Here is a 16,397-nt window from a genome sequence, read left to right on the forward strand (position 1 = left end):
GGTGTGCGCTCACACAGCCCTCCCGTCTCGCGGGCAGGTGGACAACTCCTCGCTCACTGGCGAATCAGAGCCCCAGACCAGGTCTCCGGACTTCACAAATGAGAACCCCCTGGAGACGAGGAACATCGCCTTCTTTTCAACCAACTGTGTGGAAGGTAGGCCCTTTGGAGGCCCCCGTTCATATCCGCAGCACGGTGTCTGTCTCAGGCATTCGCCACAACGACAAAAGCCAGAGACGTCTCTCTTCTTGCTTTACTGGCTCCGTGTCTGACCCCTGTGGTCAAGCACAGCAGATGCGGTTCACTCGCTGGCAGGAAGGTTCAGGAAGCCTGTGGGCGGTCTGTCCTGCTCCCCCACCCCCAGCACACATCTCCTGTTGGCCATGCTAGGCTGGCATGGACTTTGGAGCTGTTCTGCTCACGGATAGAAAGCCCTCTGCCGGTCTGTGAAACAGCGTACCCCCCACCAAAGAGCGAGCCCTTAAAAACGTGTGTGGCTTGTGTCTCTCTCTTAACCGTGCCAGGTAACCGCGCAGATTCCGTGACCTCGTTGGTGAAGCGAGGTATATCCAACTCCCCCTCCCTCTCTCGTTTAAGGCACCGCACGTGGCATTGTCGTGTACACTGGGGATCGCACGGTGATGGGAAGAATCGCAACACTCGCGTCCGGGCTGGAAGGCGGCCAGACCCCCATCGCTGCCGAAATTGAACATTTTATCCACATCATCACGGGTGTGGCTGTGTTCCTGGGTGTGTCCTTCTTCATTCTTTCTCTGATCCTTGAGTACACCTGGCTCGAGGCCGTCATCTTTCTCATCGGTATCATTGTAGCCAACGTGCCAGAGGGTTTGCTGGCCACTGTCACGGTGAGCAGCTTGGGGAAGGCGACGTTCTCTCTTAGACCAGCTTGCATGTGAGACTCCTCCCCTGCCCTCTCCAGAGCGGCTGCCGACCACATGTCTGATCGTACGTGTGTGTGTATAGTTTTTCTTCAGAGCCACATGGTAGGGTTAGACAGCGAGAAGGCCTCGGCATGGTTTTCCGTGGGAGATAGTAGCCCCAAGCATACGTTTCGGCCTTACCACATGACCCACAACAGTGTAACGAAGAATTTGGGGGTGAGTGGGAGAACTACAGTGTGGTAAATCCTAGTTGTTTTCACTTCATCTATTGCTTTATTGGGTGGAGAGAGAAAGCCCTCTCTGTACGTGGTCCTGTGACAGTTCGCGTTTCACAGGATGGCTGGAGAGGTTTAACTTCAGACAAACTTCTTCCGTATTAGGATGTAGCCAGAGTTGGTGTAAGACTCCCTCCTGGTCGAGATTGAAGTCCTCTGCTTCCTCCTGGTGTTTAGGTATGTCTGACCCTCACTGCCAAACGCATGGCGAGGAAAAACTGCTTGGTGAAGAACTTAGAAGCCGTGGAGACCTTGGGGTCTACGTCCACCATCTGCTCGGATAAAACTGGAACTCTCACCCAGAACCGGATGACAGTGGCCCACATGTGGTTCGACAATCAGATCCACGAAGCCGACACGACAGAGAATCAGAGCGGTAGGTGCAGGGGGGCTGCCCCACGCTTTGGCCCCACCTGTTCACATGGCTTCTTTTTTTTTTTTTTTTTTTTTTTTTTTTAAGTGGTTGTTGGTTTTAGTTTTTTTACTGTTAGGTAAGGAGTCGTGGGCATGGGTTTTAGACTTTTCTTGACTTTGCCCAAAAGCCTGATGAGTTCATTACTTGGGAAAGGAGACGTCATCATTTCACCTTTTATGGGACTTGGGTACAAAGTTGAATGCGTGATTTTCCTCTCTTGTTTCCTTGCCTCTGTCAGGTGTGTCGTTCGACAAGAGTTCAGCCACCTGGCTCGCTCTGTCCAGGATCGCGGGTCTTTGTAACAGGGCAGTGTTTCAGGCTAACCAGGAAAACCTGCCTATCCTCAAGGTATGCCCAGAAGTTCCTGTTAGCGGTGAGGCTGCTTTGCGGGGGTGTAGATACCACCCGAGACCTCCCCCGAGAGTGTTCTCCTTAATAGCGCGTGACCTTTGTGTTCCGTAACGCAACCGTACCCCTGCGACACTCGGAATGGCCCGTGTGATGCTTTGCTGTGTGTAGCTTGTATTGCCTGTGGATCCGGAATTCCCTTGGTTACCCTGTGGTTCAGAGAGGTTAGAGAAGAGGGACTTAGGGTCAAAACCGACCAGAGGTGGGAGGCAGTCTTCACTGTGAAAAAACGAACAAAATCCACTCTTCCTCTACAGTGTCACCTAACCTAGCAGGGAGGGAGGGGCTGCTTCTGTGACTGGATGATTGCATTTGCATATCGGGATACACTAGATTCCAATAAATCCCTTAAGCCGTGTGTTTTCTTAAAATAGCTCAGCTCTTTCTCTTATCTTATTTGTTCTTCGCTTGCTTACTGATGATGCAGAACTAAGCTCAGCCTCATGGAATCCATGGGAATTGGGAAATGGCTGTGATTTCACTGTGCTGCCCAGTGGAGACACAGCCTCAGAAAGGTCACGAGCCGAGCATGGGGTTGGTAGGATGAGGAAGGCATGTGCAAGGCCCCCCGGGCTCGCCTGTTCTCAGTGAGGCTGCCTGGGGTGTTTCCGGGGGGGGGGGGGGTGAGGGGGAACCAAGCTGTCAAAGAGGATAAAGCTCACTTAGGTGGAACAGAGATGGCTTCCACTGTGAAGATAGGACCCCTTTGTCCTTTAAGGGAGATATTCTTGGCATTGAATTGATGTCGATTTGGGGAGAGGGGTGTTTCTCCTGGGATAAAACTTGAGATGCCTGCCTCCTGTATTTCCTTGCGTCACAGTGGAAATTTTGTAGGCTTTGAGCTTAGAACTCAACAGGTATCAGACTTCTCCCAGTTTAAAAGTGCCAGAAAAGGGAGCATGGGGTGTATTTCTGAGTATTTCAGGGGTTGCCCCCCACAAAAGGCACGCAGTCCTGTTCAGCTTTACTAACTTGCCTTTATTAAAAATGATCCCACTTATTTCACATTTCCTACCAAACCTGACTACCTTTCTTCTTAAACGAGGCTACACTTGTATGTGCAGTCCTGTACGTCCCGAGTTCTAAAGTATTTATATAAAAGTTGGCTACAAGTCCAAATGTTCGTAGTGTGTCAAAGCATACATGTGTCGTAGTATATCACAAGAAAGAAGTATGTGTTACCTCAAGTGTGGTCTTGAACTTAAGATGTTAGCTGATTATAGGACTGTTGGAGCTAATAATAGCTTTCAGTTCACACCATTCAGGCCCAGATAATTTTGCACAGTTGAATTATGTTTAAAGCTCTCTGTTTTGCCCTTGACACAGTTTGCCCCCAGTCCTGGGAACGCACCTAAGGGATTTTCTTTTACATTGGAGGTGCTGTAAATATTTGGATTCTCACTTGGTATTTGTAGATTCATAACCAGAAATATGTGTTTGGGAATAGTGTTGGCTTTGAGACTTTGCAACAGGGGAAGATAAAAAAAAAAAGGCTAAAGTAGGTTGGAAGCGTGTGTTATGGTCTTCCCCAGGGTGGGGGACCCCTCGAGGCACCCCTTTTCTACCAGAAGCTGGATATGGGATGACGAAGGAGGGCTGACGGGAGGAGGCAGCTAGGGTGTGTGTCTGAAGGGCTGTGACCGGCGGGGGTTCTGAGCACAGGGAGGTCCGTCCCTGCCAACAGCACTGCTTCTGCCTCGTCCGCCCGGTCCTCCACTTCTGACACGAGCAGAGTACATCCGGGTTACACCGAGTTTTCCGTGGTGCCTGGGTGAAGCGTTTCAGGCTAATTAAGAATGATGTCTGCGTTCACAGCGGGCAGTTGCAGGCGACGCCTCGGAGTCCGCGCTCTTGAAATGCATTGAGCTGTGCTGTGGCTCTGTGAAGGAGATGAGAGACAGATACACCAAAATCGTGGAGATACCCTTCAACTCCACCAACAAGTACCAGGTCACCTGGCGTCGGTGCGGGTGGGCGAGGGGGTGGGCGGGGAGGCACGGGAGCTGGAAGAAGGGCTGTTTGACCTTTCTGAAATGTCACAAGCTTCCATGCTTCCTAAAACCGAACTATTCAAACTTCATGAAAGCTTTTAAGTTTTACCCCAGGCTGCGTATAGAAAGTGCTAATCTATTTGCATATCATTAGGCTAAATGAAACCTCCCCTAAAATGTTTGGGGCTCTCTGGGATACTTACTAAGGGTTTGGAGGGGGCGGGTGGGGAGGGGGCTGGGTGTCCAAGGATGTGCCCATCGTTGTTGCCACTGTCCCTTCAGGAAAGCTTTAGATACGAACCCGTGCCAGGGATTTCGGGCTGGGTCACTATGCTTGCTTTTTTGGTAGCATTCAAAGCAGGCTACAAGGTGGGAGACCCCAAAAGTTCAGATGTAGGAGGTCTTGGTGGTTTTCATGACCGATACCCAGGAGCAAGTGAGCTGTGCTCCTCATTCGGGCCAACGACGCCCAGCCACCTGGCGTTCACGTCTCCACTATCCTTTTTAGCTGTCTATCCATAAGAACCCCAACACGTCTGAGCCCCGGCACCTGCTGGTGATGAAGGGCGCCCCGGAGAGGATCCTGGACCGCTGTAGCTCCATCCTCCTGCACGGCAAGGAGCAGCCCCTAGACGAGGAGCTGAAGGACGCCTTTCAGAACGCCTACCTGGAGCTAGGTGGCCTCGGAGAGCGTGTGCTAGGTAAGTGGGCAGCCGGCGGCACGGCCACCCATCCGGTCTGCGTCTGCACGTTGTGCTGACCTCCCCGAAGCCTTTCGGGAGGAATCCTCCTCCTCGATCTGCCCCCTCCCCCTTGTTCTGAAAACCGCAAGGGCTGGGCTGGGGAAATGTTTGGTGCATTGGGCCCGTGAGCAGCAAATTCCTGCTGGTTTGCTTCTGATCCGTACTTAGACCTTTGGTCTCATGCTGGTCAGTTCTGTTTGCCCGGGGAAGAAAGATCGGGGAGAAGAGCTTCATTATCAAACTTTTGTTGCCATGACCCTGACCTACAAACTTAATGGAATTAAAATGAATTGCCAGGGCTTCCAGAATAAAACCGTTTCCTGACTGGCACAGAATGGTTGTGCGTTTACACCAGAGCTTATGCGTCAGCTCACAAATTAGATTAACGGTAAACTTTTCACCTAGGATGCTGCCTGTCCTTCCTACCACATCAGAGCCGGTGCAGATCAGAAGGACGTTTCACTGATTGTATAATGTAACTGAAACGGTGGCATTTGTGATATTTTGGAGGTGGACAGATGAAAGTTCCTTATGTAATTCTTCCTGTTCTCCTTAGCTTAGTTACTCAGAACTGATTGCCTAGTTCCATACTCTGGTTCATACCTTCTCCTTCATCTAATTTTGAGGAGTCTTTCTTAACATACCCTGGTGCTCAGTAATACTAAAGGAATAGCGAGCAGAGATGTGGGCTCGATTTTTTCTTTTTTTTTCCTAAAAAAGGAAGCAGATGAGGCACCTGGGTGGCTCAGTTGATTAAGCGTCCAACTTTGGCTCAGGTCATGATCTCACGGTTTGTGGGTTTGAGCCCCACGTCAACCTCCGTGCTGACAGCTCAAAGCCTGCAGCCTGCTTTGGATTCTATCTCCTCCTCTCTCTGCCCCTCCTCCACTCACGCTCTCTCCCTCTCTCTTTCTCTCTCTCTCTCTCTCAAAAGTAAACATTAACAAAAAAAATTTTTTTAAAAAGGAAGCAGAGACCAATAATTACATGCTTTGCCAAATCTGAGTACCTGAGCGGCGGGTCTAGAAGCCTGAAATCCTGGGGCTCACGTGTCTCCTCCACATTGGACAATGCCTCTTCCTTTGAGGCTTGATGATGGATTCTGTCATTCACATGTTTTGTCTTCCGGTGATTCCACATCATTCATAAAGGTTAAATAAAGCCTCATTCTGTTATAAAAAAATAATTCCCACTATATACGGAGCCGGAGGCGGACTGTCTGACTAGCCAGCTGCTGTTGTCCTGTGCCTGTTCGGTCAGTGAGGTCCTCACGGGCTGCCTGCTCTCCTTGCAGGTTTCTGCCACCTTTATCTGCCAGACGAACAGTTTCCTGAAGGCTTCCAGTTTGACACTGATGATGTGAATTTCCCTGTGGAAAACCTCTGCTTCGTGGGGCTCATCTCCATGATCGATCCTCCTCGGGCTGCTGTTCCCGATGCCGTGGGCAAATGCCGAAGTGCTGGAATTAAGGTGGAGCCCAGGGTGCCTCCTTGGCATCAGCTTTTAGTGCCCCGGGGCGCCCTGCTCGGTGCCGCGGGAGCCACACAGCCAGCTTGATTTCTCACCTGGCCGATGAGTGTCTTACCTCCAGCACTTCAGTTATCACCAGAAAGGGCCAAGTTGTTTTAAAATGGTATCATCAGTAGATGGCGGGCGGGTTTAAAAGAAAACACACACACACATTTTGGGGGAAAGAAATGGAAGCGTAATAATATTTAAAAAGAGCAAACGACTTAGCAAGGTTTTACGTCTTGAAATGCTTGGCAGTGCATGGCACGTCTTCTCTGCTTTCAGTCAACCGGTTTTTTAAGGGATGGTGTCCTCTGAATCTTCCTAAGCCCCGGAACGTTGTTTGGGTGCACCGACGCGGGGCGCGTCGTCTCCCTTGGTGCCGGCTCTCTGATTTGTTTCCACTTTTTCATTCTCGTTAGTGAGACTGCCCCTCAAAGCTTTGGAAAAGTTACTCCCCCACCACTCGGATTGCGTTCTTAAGTATATTTTTCGGAATGTAATCCTTGGGTCAAAAAAGTGCAGTCACCATTTTGAATTCCTTTTACGTACTTACCCTCTCTCCCGAATTGGGCCAGTTTGGGGATTGTTGACCAGCAGTATGTGGCACCTTTGCCTGTAGTGTGATCCGCATCAGATTTTTATCTTTTTTTTTTTTCCTTTCTTTTCATGGCTAGTTTTAGTAAGCTTGAGTTTTTTATGTGACTGTGTAAAGGAGAAGCAGATACCATGTATCCTGTGTGAACATGTACCAAGATTAAATCTGGTTATTGCTCCGTGTTTTCTGTAAACACACGTTTGTGTTTATATTTTTGGTTAGTCACTGTTGTATCAATTTAAGTTTGCATTCTTTCCTTTTGATCTTCCAAGATGAGTAATCCTTAATACTTCCTCGTGCCTGTTTACAGAAGACTCTCTTTGAGGTCATTTCGCTTGGCGGCTGCCTTTGCTAAATTGTCCTGTTTCTTGTTCAGGTGATAATGGTCACTGGAGACCACCCCATCACGGCCAAAGCCATTGCCAAGGGTGTGGGCATCATCTCAGAAGGCAACGAGACCGTGGAAGACATTGCTGCCCGCCTCAACATCCCAGTGAGCCAGGTGAACCCCAGGTGAGGCAGAAAGCTCGAAGCACGGTCTGCCTTGAATGTGCAAATGCTGGAAGTTGGGAGTCATCACCCTGGGTCTCCGATGGTTTGCTTCCAGGCTTGCTCCTGAATAGGGATTGCCCCTATGGTTCCAGAAGGCAACCTTGTCCTTCCACGGGAGGGTTGCCCTGAGAGTGAGTCCTTTTGGCCAACCCCTAGGTGGTGCTTACGGTTCTAAGCACTTGGCGCAATAATGTATTAAAGTAGCTATTATTCCCACTTGGCAGAGCAGGGAAGCTGAGTCTTCGTCCTGAAGTATGCTCTGCGGCCGGGCTTCCGATTCCCCGCTGTTAACCGCAGATCATACCACCTAAACCTAGCAGCAAGTCAGTTTCTAGGGCCACACTCACTTGTCCAAGTAGGTCAAACATGAAGAATTCAGCAATACGGTAAATTAGATGAGAGATAAAGCAGTATTGTTTTGATGTTTCGTTAAAGCTTGGGACCCCTTCACCTACTTCGGGGCTATTAGAGGGTTTGCTCTACTGTCTAGAATTTGGTCCTGTTATTTCAGTGCGTCTTCTATAAAGACCAGGAAAGGAAAATGACAGGCAGGCTGCCCCCCAGGTGTCTGTGATCCTTGAATGGAAGGAATAGATAAGAAGATGCTTTGTATCTTGTAGAATACCGCACAGAGAATCGCTTTCACCTGATGGGGAAAATTCCCTCTGGCTTTACGTTGCTTACAAAGTGTTCCGCATCGTAGAACAGCCCCGCTCGGTGACGAGCATCATGTTGGCGAAGCACTGGGTGACCTCTTTTCCTATCCCGATCCTAGAGATGCCAAGGCCTGCGTGGTCCACGGAAGCGACCTGAAGGACATGACCTCCGAGCAGCTGGATGACATTCTGAAGTACCACACGGAGATCGTGTTTGCCAGGACCTCTCCTCAGCAGAAGCTTATCATCGTGGAAGGCTGCCAGAGACAGGTTAGCGGGCAGCCGGGGCCGGGCTCTGACCTCCGTGACGGCAGGGCCCGGCTTTTCTCAGACTCACCGTCTGTGTGCCAGTGTATGCCCCGGGCGTGGCTCCAGAGGGAAGGGGAACTTGATAACGGTCTGGCAGTGCCATGCCCTTTACAACACACGTCTTCACTGTGGCCCAGAGTCTGAGCCCCCACACTTGTCTGGAATAGCAGTACAGGCTCCTCCTGTCTACACTGGGGCTGTGAATGGCCAGGAGAGACTCTCATCCCGCGCCTTGAGAAGACCTGTAAAGGAATGGGGTTTTCCAGAGATCTCCCCAAAGTCATGCGTTTGAGGAGCTCTCGTTGGGGCGGGGAGGTGGGGAGGAGGTATTTGTCATCACTCCTCCGTTCTCTTGTTGAGTAGTGGCTGGGTGGCTTCTTGGGCTGAGCCGATTCTGAGCCCCCAGAGAGTCTCCATAGGAAAGGGACAGTCTGTAGCGCCTCGGGTACTTCTGCCCGGGGACTGTGTGGCTCTTACAGACCCCTCCCCCTTCTTCGGACAGGGGGCTATCGTGGCCGTGACTGGCGATGGTGTGAATGACTCTCCAGCCTTGAAGAAGGCAGACATCGGGGTTGCCATGGGGATCGCTGGCTCTGACGTGTCTAAGCAAGCTGCCGACATGATTCTTCTGGATGACAACTTTGCGTCCATTGTGACTGGAGTCGAAGAAGGTGAGAGCAGTATGTGTAAAGTGTCCCCCAGAAACTCCTCCCGTTGCTGTCAATCTGTAGCCGTTTCCAGCCTGCCCATCTCTTTTGAGCCACACGGTGAAACAAACTCTTGCGTTCCCAGGTCGTCTGATCTTTGATAACTTGAAGAAATCCATTGCCTACACCCTGACCAGTAACATTCCAGAGATCACCCCCTTCCTGATATTTATTATTGCAAACATTCCACTACCACTGGGGACCGTCACCATCCTCTGCATTGACTTGGGCACGGACATGGTGAGTGATTCTCACAGCTCAGGTCCTGTCTCACCCACGGCTGCTTGCCGGCGCCCACGAGGCCATGGCGGCTCACTGTAGTGACACCAGTGTGCGTCACGGCCTCCGGGAAGCCGTGTTCTCACTCCTTCTCCGAGGCAACTGTCAACGCCTGTTTGTCAGAGAGCTACGTTATATAAAAGGGAAGATTCTTTTTCTTTTTTTTGATGGGACTGGTAATAACATCTCATGGTACAAAGAACGGTTTTAAAAGGGAGAGGGCAAGGAAGGTTCACGAAGTCAGTTTCCTGGTATCTGACAACGTTTATACTCCTCCCCCCCCCCCCCAGGTTCCTGCCATCTCCCTGGCTTACGAGCAAGCTGAGAGCGACATCATGAAGAGACAGCCCAGAAACCCCAAGACGGACAAGCTTGTGAACGAGCGGCTGATCAGCATGGCCTACGGGCAGATCGGTGAGCCACTGTCCCCAGACACTGGCACTGAGCAGGGAGCGTCTGTAGTGGTGGGGGCGGCCTAGGGGCTTGCTTTGGGGGACTTCAGATCTAGCAAGAGCCAGGACCCAGTGTGAGACTCAGGGGAGCTTTTTGTACAAAATCCTCTTGGAGTGAGAAGAAATCTTCTGCTGTCTGCCCAGTTACTTCTTAGTGGAAACCGTAGTTCTTCAGCCTGGGCTCAGCGGTCCCTCAGCTTGCCAGGCACAGGTCATTCAGAGGCAGTCGTTCCCGGGGGTACGTAGTACTGGCCACGGATTTGGATAGAGAGTTAGGCTTTGACGAAGTTGCATGAGCTTGAAAGTTTGGCTGGCTGGTCACCACCACATGGTGACCCCACACCGGGCTTGATCTCTGCTCCACCGGTGGAGCTAACAGGTGGTCTCGGAGACCTCATTTTAAGGAGGTCTAGAGCATAGGAGGAGACGTGCCCCGGGGAATTCAGGGCAGTGTGGCGAGACCAGATGCCAGGGGAGAAGTGAAGGGCCCTGAAAAGGAAGGAGGGGGGGAGGATTGGGTCAGAAAGTGCCCCGTTCACTATTTCAAATATGGGAAAAGGAGATGGGGAAAAAAGTCTCCGTGTAGCAGAGATTAAAACATAGGGAAGCATTTTCCCCTGAAAGGCCGTGCCCTGGTAGAGGCAGATGATGAAATCAGAGCCGGGGGCGGGGGGCACATGTCTCCGAGTGAGACCTGTGTGTCGTCTTCTAAAGCTCTGAAAAGTGACTCAAAAAGAGAAGAGGGCGCTGGGTGAGGGACGTGTTCCTGTGGTCCTCCATACTCCCTGTCATCTGTCAACTGGTGACCAAGACCGCCCTGAAGGCAGTCAGGTGAAGTGCGTGCAGATGCCCCAGACCAGGTTAAAGGCGTTTTTCCGCACTTGCAGGGATGATCCAGGCGCTGGGAGGCTTCTTCACTTACTTCGTGATCCTGGCTGAGAACGGCTTCCTCCCGACCCACCTGCTGGGGCTCCGCGTGGACTGGGATGACCGCTGGATCAACGACGTAGAGGACAGCTACGGGCAGCAGTGGGTGAGCTCGGGTCTGGCCAGTGGGAGGACCCTCCAGCCGCCGAGGGGGACGGTGGCCACTCAGCCACCGGCCGTGCGGGCCGCGGGCCGAGCTTACCTGGCTGCCTTCCGTGTCCCAGACGTACGAACAGAGGAAAATCGTGGAGTTCACTTGCCACACGGCCTTCTTCGTCAGCATCGTGGTGGTGCAGTGGGCTGACCTGGTCATCTGTAAGACCCGGAGGAACTCCGTCTTCCAGCAGGGGATGAAGTGAGTAGGGAACGCTCGGGGCCCTCACCCAAAGGGTCTGGGGATTTCTCAACTCCGTGTAAAACCCCGGCACCTGACACATGGCAGTTTCTGGAATCTCACTTTTGGAGCAGATTTAGGAAGCAAATTGTGATTTTCTTTTTTTTTTTTTTCATCTGCCCTCACGTTCCTGAGTATAGCTCCTACACAGAGACCTCAATCTGCCCTTTGACGCATGGATGGCTTTCGAAGATAAACTTCTGTTTATGTCCTTAAGCTTTCTCTCCCCTTGATTCTTTAGGAACAAGATCTTAATATTCGGCCTCTTTGAAGAGACGGCCCTTGCTGCCTTTCTTTCCTACTGCCCTGGAATGGGCGTGGCCCTGAGGATGTACCCCCTCAAGTAAGTCGCTCCTCTTCCACCTCCACAAAGTGCGAGATAGACGTGGAGCGTTTCCTCTCGTGACGTGTGCCAGTAGCTACTATTGTTAGGAATTGGGGGTGGCGCATACAGAATTCCTCTGGACTGGAAATCAGGAAGGACTGGCCAGTGCTCAGGCTTTGGCTAAACGGGCTCTGGTACCACGGTACCAGATTGCTCACCGGCCAACCGCGTGAGTGCTTGCGTGCCCCATGGCGCCAGTCCAGTTGTCATTAGAGGTGGACCAGATGTACCCTGGGGTTTGGGGATCAGGTTCAGATCTTGATTTGCTTTCCCTAGCCCCTGTGTGTTCCCACCACAGGCCCCAGCCATTGTGGGCCTCTGAATCCTCTGCCTTCCCAGGAAGGAGGTGGGAGAAGCGGGCTTGAAGTGGATCATGGGGAGAGGGGACCAAAGAAAGCTGACCGCTGGTCTTTGCTCAGAACCAAACTGGCCTCTTTAAAACACAGTGAAGGACTGTGTGGTAAACCCCCGTATGTGAAAAATTCTGGTACTTTTAGAAACAGAGGGTGTTGGGTGGGGTCTACTCACTGGTTGAGGTTAAGCGACTGCATTTGATGAAAAGATGCTAAGGCACAGAATGTGGCCCCTGTACAACACGAGCTTTTGATGTCAAAGTCTCCCCAGCCTCGCTCAGACCCATCCCACCTGGCTTGTAGCCGACACTTCCTTCCATTGACCCCAGCCAAGCCCCATGGGCCTCACTGACATCTTGTCACTGCAGACATCCTCGGTACAAGGCTGGCCTGGCATCTAGGGTCTGTCTCACTAGCGTCTAAGCGGTCTTTCTAGCCTTCTCTTGTAGCCATTCTTGTAGCCATGCAAGTTTCTGTAGGTGAATTCAATACTCTCTTCCCCTGCACATGTACTTGGTCAGGATATTCCCCGCCCCCCCTCCACCCCATCAGTCTGGGTAATCCTTCAGGGCTGATTGCCCTGGAGCTCACCCCCCTCAGACATGTGCAGGTACACCCCTTCTTTGGTATTACTGGTCACGTCTACTCCTCCCTAGATTGTAATCTTTAAGGCACGGGCTATCTTGTTTGACTTCGCGTCCCCAGCACCCTGCACAGAGCTGGTGTACAACAGGGGCAGGCCTTGTCCGAGGGGAATTCTGTCTGCTTGAGCCCACTGTTTGTCAAGAGGAGGCCAGGAGAACCACCGAGCTCTCTCAAAGCCTGGAGAGTCACACTGAAATAGAGTAGGGCCTCAGGACCTCTTTTGCTATGCCTAGAGAGTTTGTTCCCAACAGGTTCTACCCAATTAGGAAGGTGATTCAGTTACTCTGGGCGACCGAGCCAAAGGAGATCATCTCTTAGCTGTGGAGGAAGACCTCTAGCGCCAGGAAGAAGAGATTGCCAGGCTTCTGCCCTGGGAACGCCTTCCTCTGTTGACTGCAGGAGTTGGTAGTCAGGAAAGCATGGCCCTTGACAGGGCTGTCCAGGGTGCCTGTCTCCAGGCTGGGGATGTGGCAACAGCTGCTGGGCTCCCAAAGCTCTGTTCTCTATTAGGGCTCAGCTTTTTTCATTCCCTGGCGCTGGGATTCAGCACCCAGCTGACTGAATTCAAGGGATGGATACATGGTTCTGATCTACTCTGGCAGTACTTTATCTTCAGATGCCAGGACGTTAGATATAATATATATACCACACTCAAGTTCCTCAAACACTTTAGAAAGGGGAAGAAGGTAAATGCCCATTTGCTGGGGGGGATGGTCAACAGAAAATCTCAACTCACCCTATAAACCAAATTTGTAAAAGGGGATTCCTTCATAAAGTCTGCAGTCTGGTTTCCTCAGCCTCTCCAGGCCCTGGGCACAGGGAGCAGCATTCTGTTCTTAAGACCTTTCTGTGTGTTCTGTGCTAATGGCTCAATAGTTAACCATGATTGTACTTGGCTCCTCCTTCCAGGCTATTCCATTGTCCTGGGTGATATGTGGTTTCTCTTTTCTTTGACTTGTGTTCATGTATAAATTAGTACCTGATTCTATTTCCAGACCTACCTGGTGGTTCTGTGCCTTCCCCTACTCTCTTCTCATCTTCGTGTATGACGAAGTCCGAAAACTCATCATCAGGCGACGCCCTGGCGGTAATTTCATCTTACCTTCAGCAGGGTTGTGGGAGAGGCGGTATTTCTGTGTCTTTTATTTCCTCTGAAGTGTCTGGGCTCGGCCCAGGCCATTGGACCAGCCAGCTGCAAACTGCCCAACGCTACAGTCCCATCCTCACGATCTCCATTGAGGTTTCAGAACCGATCGTATTTTAGACTACAAACCAAATACGATCCAGTGGAAAGTTGGGCAGAAACCTAAACCATCTTCCCAATTAACATGTTCTTTCTAAAAACAAAGAAAGAGAGTTGAGGTCTAATGCCGAATTTGAGTGACCCCCCACCCCCCCATCCCCCGACCCTGGGCTTCGTCACCCACCCCCAGGTCACTCTCCCACTGTGCCCTAGAGCCAGGACTTACTGCAAGTGTCTTGTCTCTCTTTGCTGCCTATAGGCTGGGTAGAGAAGGAAACCTACTACTAGGCCCCCCCGTGTCCTGCACGCCGTGGAGCATCCTACCACGCACCTGCACCCACCCCCCACGCCCTCTTTGTGTACTTCAGTCTTGGAATTCGGAACTCTACCCTGGTAGGAAAGCACCGAAGCATGTGGGGGAAGCGAGACGTCCCGGAATGAAGCATGTAGCTATACGGGGGGGGAGGGGGGAGGGCTGCCTGACAAACACCGTCTATGGGAATGACAGCGGGGAAGGTTTTTATGTGCCTTTTTGTTTTTGTAAAAAGGAAAACTTGGAAAGACTGAAAGAATACATTTTATATCTGGATTTTTACAAATAAAGATGGCTATTATAACGGAATCGATCGTGTGCCCTCATCACCTTCGTGGCTCTGATGTCAGAGTGTGGTTCTCTGCGCGCATCCCTGTACTGGCTGCTTCAACAGCCCGGAACTTGTTGGCACGGCAAACCCAGACCCCCCTGAACCAAAGCTAACCAGTCCTCTGGTTGTATAAAAGCTCTCTAGGTGATTCTGAGTCCCATTCAAGTTTGAGAACCGCTGTTGAGGGGGAACTTTGTGCCCTGGCTCTTTTGTTCTGAGTAGATACATTTGTGGATCTACCTCAGGGTGAGTGGTGTGGCTGCAACTCCAGCTGTCTCACATCTGCTCCTTGACGGAGGCACATGTCCTGTGAAGGATTCAGTGCCTTAGTACCATACCCTCTTGTCAAGCTGGCACAGCCCCCGGGTCCCCACCACAGCAGCCTCAAGCGTCTCTAGACCAAGGTCTGAGAAGCAGGCCTACACGGTCTCGTGGCCCGTGTATCACAAAGTGCTTCCCTATCACATAGCTCGTTCCTAATGTAGCATCAGCTCCATTGCAGAAAGAGCTTAGGTGCCAGAAGGCACTTAAAGAAAAAGGTAAGAGAGAGCTGTTTACATCAGGGTCAAGTCTGAAAACACCTGTTCTCGAAGAGTGAGTGTAACCCCCCTCCCTTCCCCCAAGCCCTCAGTCTCAGGGCTCAGCACTCCGGTGTGCCTGCTGTCACTTAGCCATGCTCCGAGGCTGTCCCTGCTTCAAGCAGATACAATAGAGTCCTTACTTCTGGCACCCGAGTACGTCAACAGGCAGGCAGAGAAGGAGTTCAAATATTTTTTTTCTCTCTGAAAGCTTAATGCATTGCTCATGCCTCTTGACTGCAGCTCACTTCCAAGCTGTACCGATGGGAGAGGAAGGGAACCAGCAAATTCCCGCATACTGGCTGTCATCGGCTGTCCCCTCTCCAGCTGGAGGAACTGGGAGGGCTGACCTTAGTCTAACCAGCTCTAACCTCCTCTCTTGGGACACTTTCCCCTGGGATGATCTCTGCACTTGTAAGCAAGTCAGTTAATTTTTCGCTTTTAGAGACAGTGTGAGTGGGGCAGGGTGGTGGAGGGAGAGAGAGAAGCTCCAAATTCAGCGTGGAGCCCGACGCAGACCTCAATCCTGCCACCCCGGAATCGTGACCTGAGCCGAAATCAAGTCGATACTCCACTGAGCCCATCAGATGCCCCAGCAAATCATCTTTCAAAACAGCCATCTGCTCGCCCAACATGGAAACTAGGATGAAGCTAACATAGAAAGTCCTCAGGATTATGAGTCCAGGAGACAGGTGGTAACTGGCCACTCGAGGACACCTTGCCCTTCACTGCTACAATGGCCCTCATGAGCACCCAACCCCCTCCCCATGCTTCAACCGGCACAGCCCTGTCAGATTTGCTGTCCCCACCCCTACTGCCCCTGTGTCTGCTCTCTGGCACCCCTGGAGGGTTGACCAGTGAACCCAACATCACTACAACGAAGGTCATGGGTATTCCCAAAGAGCTCGAAGCAGCCTGACACGGCAGAGTCAGGGTCAGGGGGTGACCCCAGGTAGATTCCAGGCCAGGCTTCTCACCGCTCTAAGCGGCCCTCGCCTTCGACACATCTGGAGGAAGGGTGGGGCAGGACAAGGGGAGTCTCCGAACCTCCCATCCCCTTCCCACCAGAACATTTCTACCTTCTGATGATCACTGAATAACCAGTTTTACAGCCAAAAGTTTGCTCCAGAGGAAGCAGCTAAGTGACGGAAAAAACTGGTACCAGAACCAGGCCTCCTGATGGGTCAGATGTTTCCAAGCTTTCTAAAAGACTAGACGCCTGGGCTCATTTCTACTTTGCACTCCAATTCTCACTTTAGCCCTCTCGGTAGTAGCTAAGTATGGCTCCAGAACAAGGACAGAAACAGCTGAGGGATGCTGACCCCAGAGACGGTGCACCCCCACAAATCTGCAACACAGCCATCCTGACCAGCCTCCTCCCTCTACTTGCTCACCTAATCATCCCTCCGCCGCCTCCCGGCTCCTGTTAACAC

The 16,397-nt window shown here is 51.6% G+C and overlaps 1 protein-coding gene across 2 annotated transcripts in view; it reads left to right on the plus strand.

Annotated features, from left to right (window-relative positions):
• Positions 1-14,276, plus strand: part of ATP1A1 (ATPase Na+/K+ transporting subunit alpha 1) — a 29,626-nt gene extending 15,350 nt beyond the window's left edge. For both annotated transcript variants that reach the window (XM_042993813.1, XM_042993814.1), the window contains exons 7-23: positions 38-155; positions 597-865; positions 1,354-1,552; positions 1,830-1,939; positions 3,815-3,949; positions 4,499-4,691; positions 6,028-6,203; positions 7,217-7,353; positions 8,168-8,318; positions 8,860-9,028; positions 9,150-9,304; positions 9,634-9,757; positions 10,683-10,828; positions 10,947-11,077; positions 11,358-11,459; positions 13,495-13,586; positions 14,002-14,276. In XM_042993813.1, the coding sequence (XP_042849747.1) occupies positions 38-155; positions 597-865; positions 1,354-1,552; positions 1,830-1,939; positions 3,815-3,949; positions 4,499-4,691; positions 6,028-6,203; positions 7,217-7,353; positions 8,168-8,318; positions 8,860-9,028; positions 9,150-9,304; positions 9,634-9,757; positions 10,683-10,828; positions 10,947-11,077; positions 11,358-11,459; positions 13,495-13,586; positions 14,002-14,030 (2,436 nt within the window). In that variant the 3' untranslated portion in view covers positions 14,031-14,276. The remainder of the gene's footprint in view (positions 1-37; positions 156-596; positions 866-1,353; positions 1,553-1,829; positions 1,940-3,814; positions 3,950-4,498; positions 4,692-6,027; positions 6,204-7,216; positions 7,354-8,167; positions 8,319-8,859; positions 9,029-9,149; positions 9,305-9,633; positions 9,758-10,682; positions 10,829-10,946; positions 11,078-11,357; positions 11,460-13,494; positions 13,587-14,001) is intronic.
• Positions 14,277-16,397: the final 2,121 nt, after the last annotated feature.

This window comes from Panthera tigris, chromosome C1, assembly GCF_018350195.1.
Source record: "Panthera tigris isolate Pti1 chromosome C1, P.tigris_Pti1_mat1.1, whole genome shotgun sequence".
In the NCBI taxonomy this organism is placed as follows: Eukaryota; Metazoa; Chordata; class Mammalia; order Carnivora; family Felidae; genus Panthera; species Panthera tigris.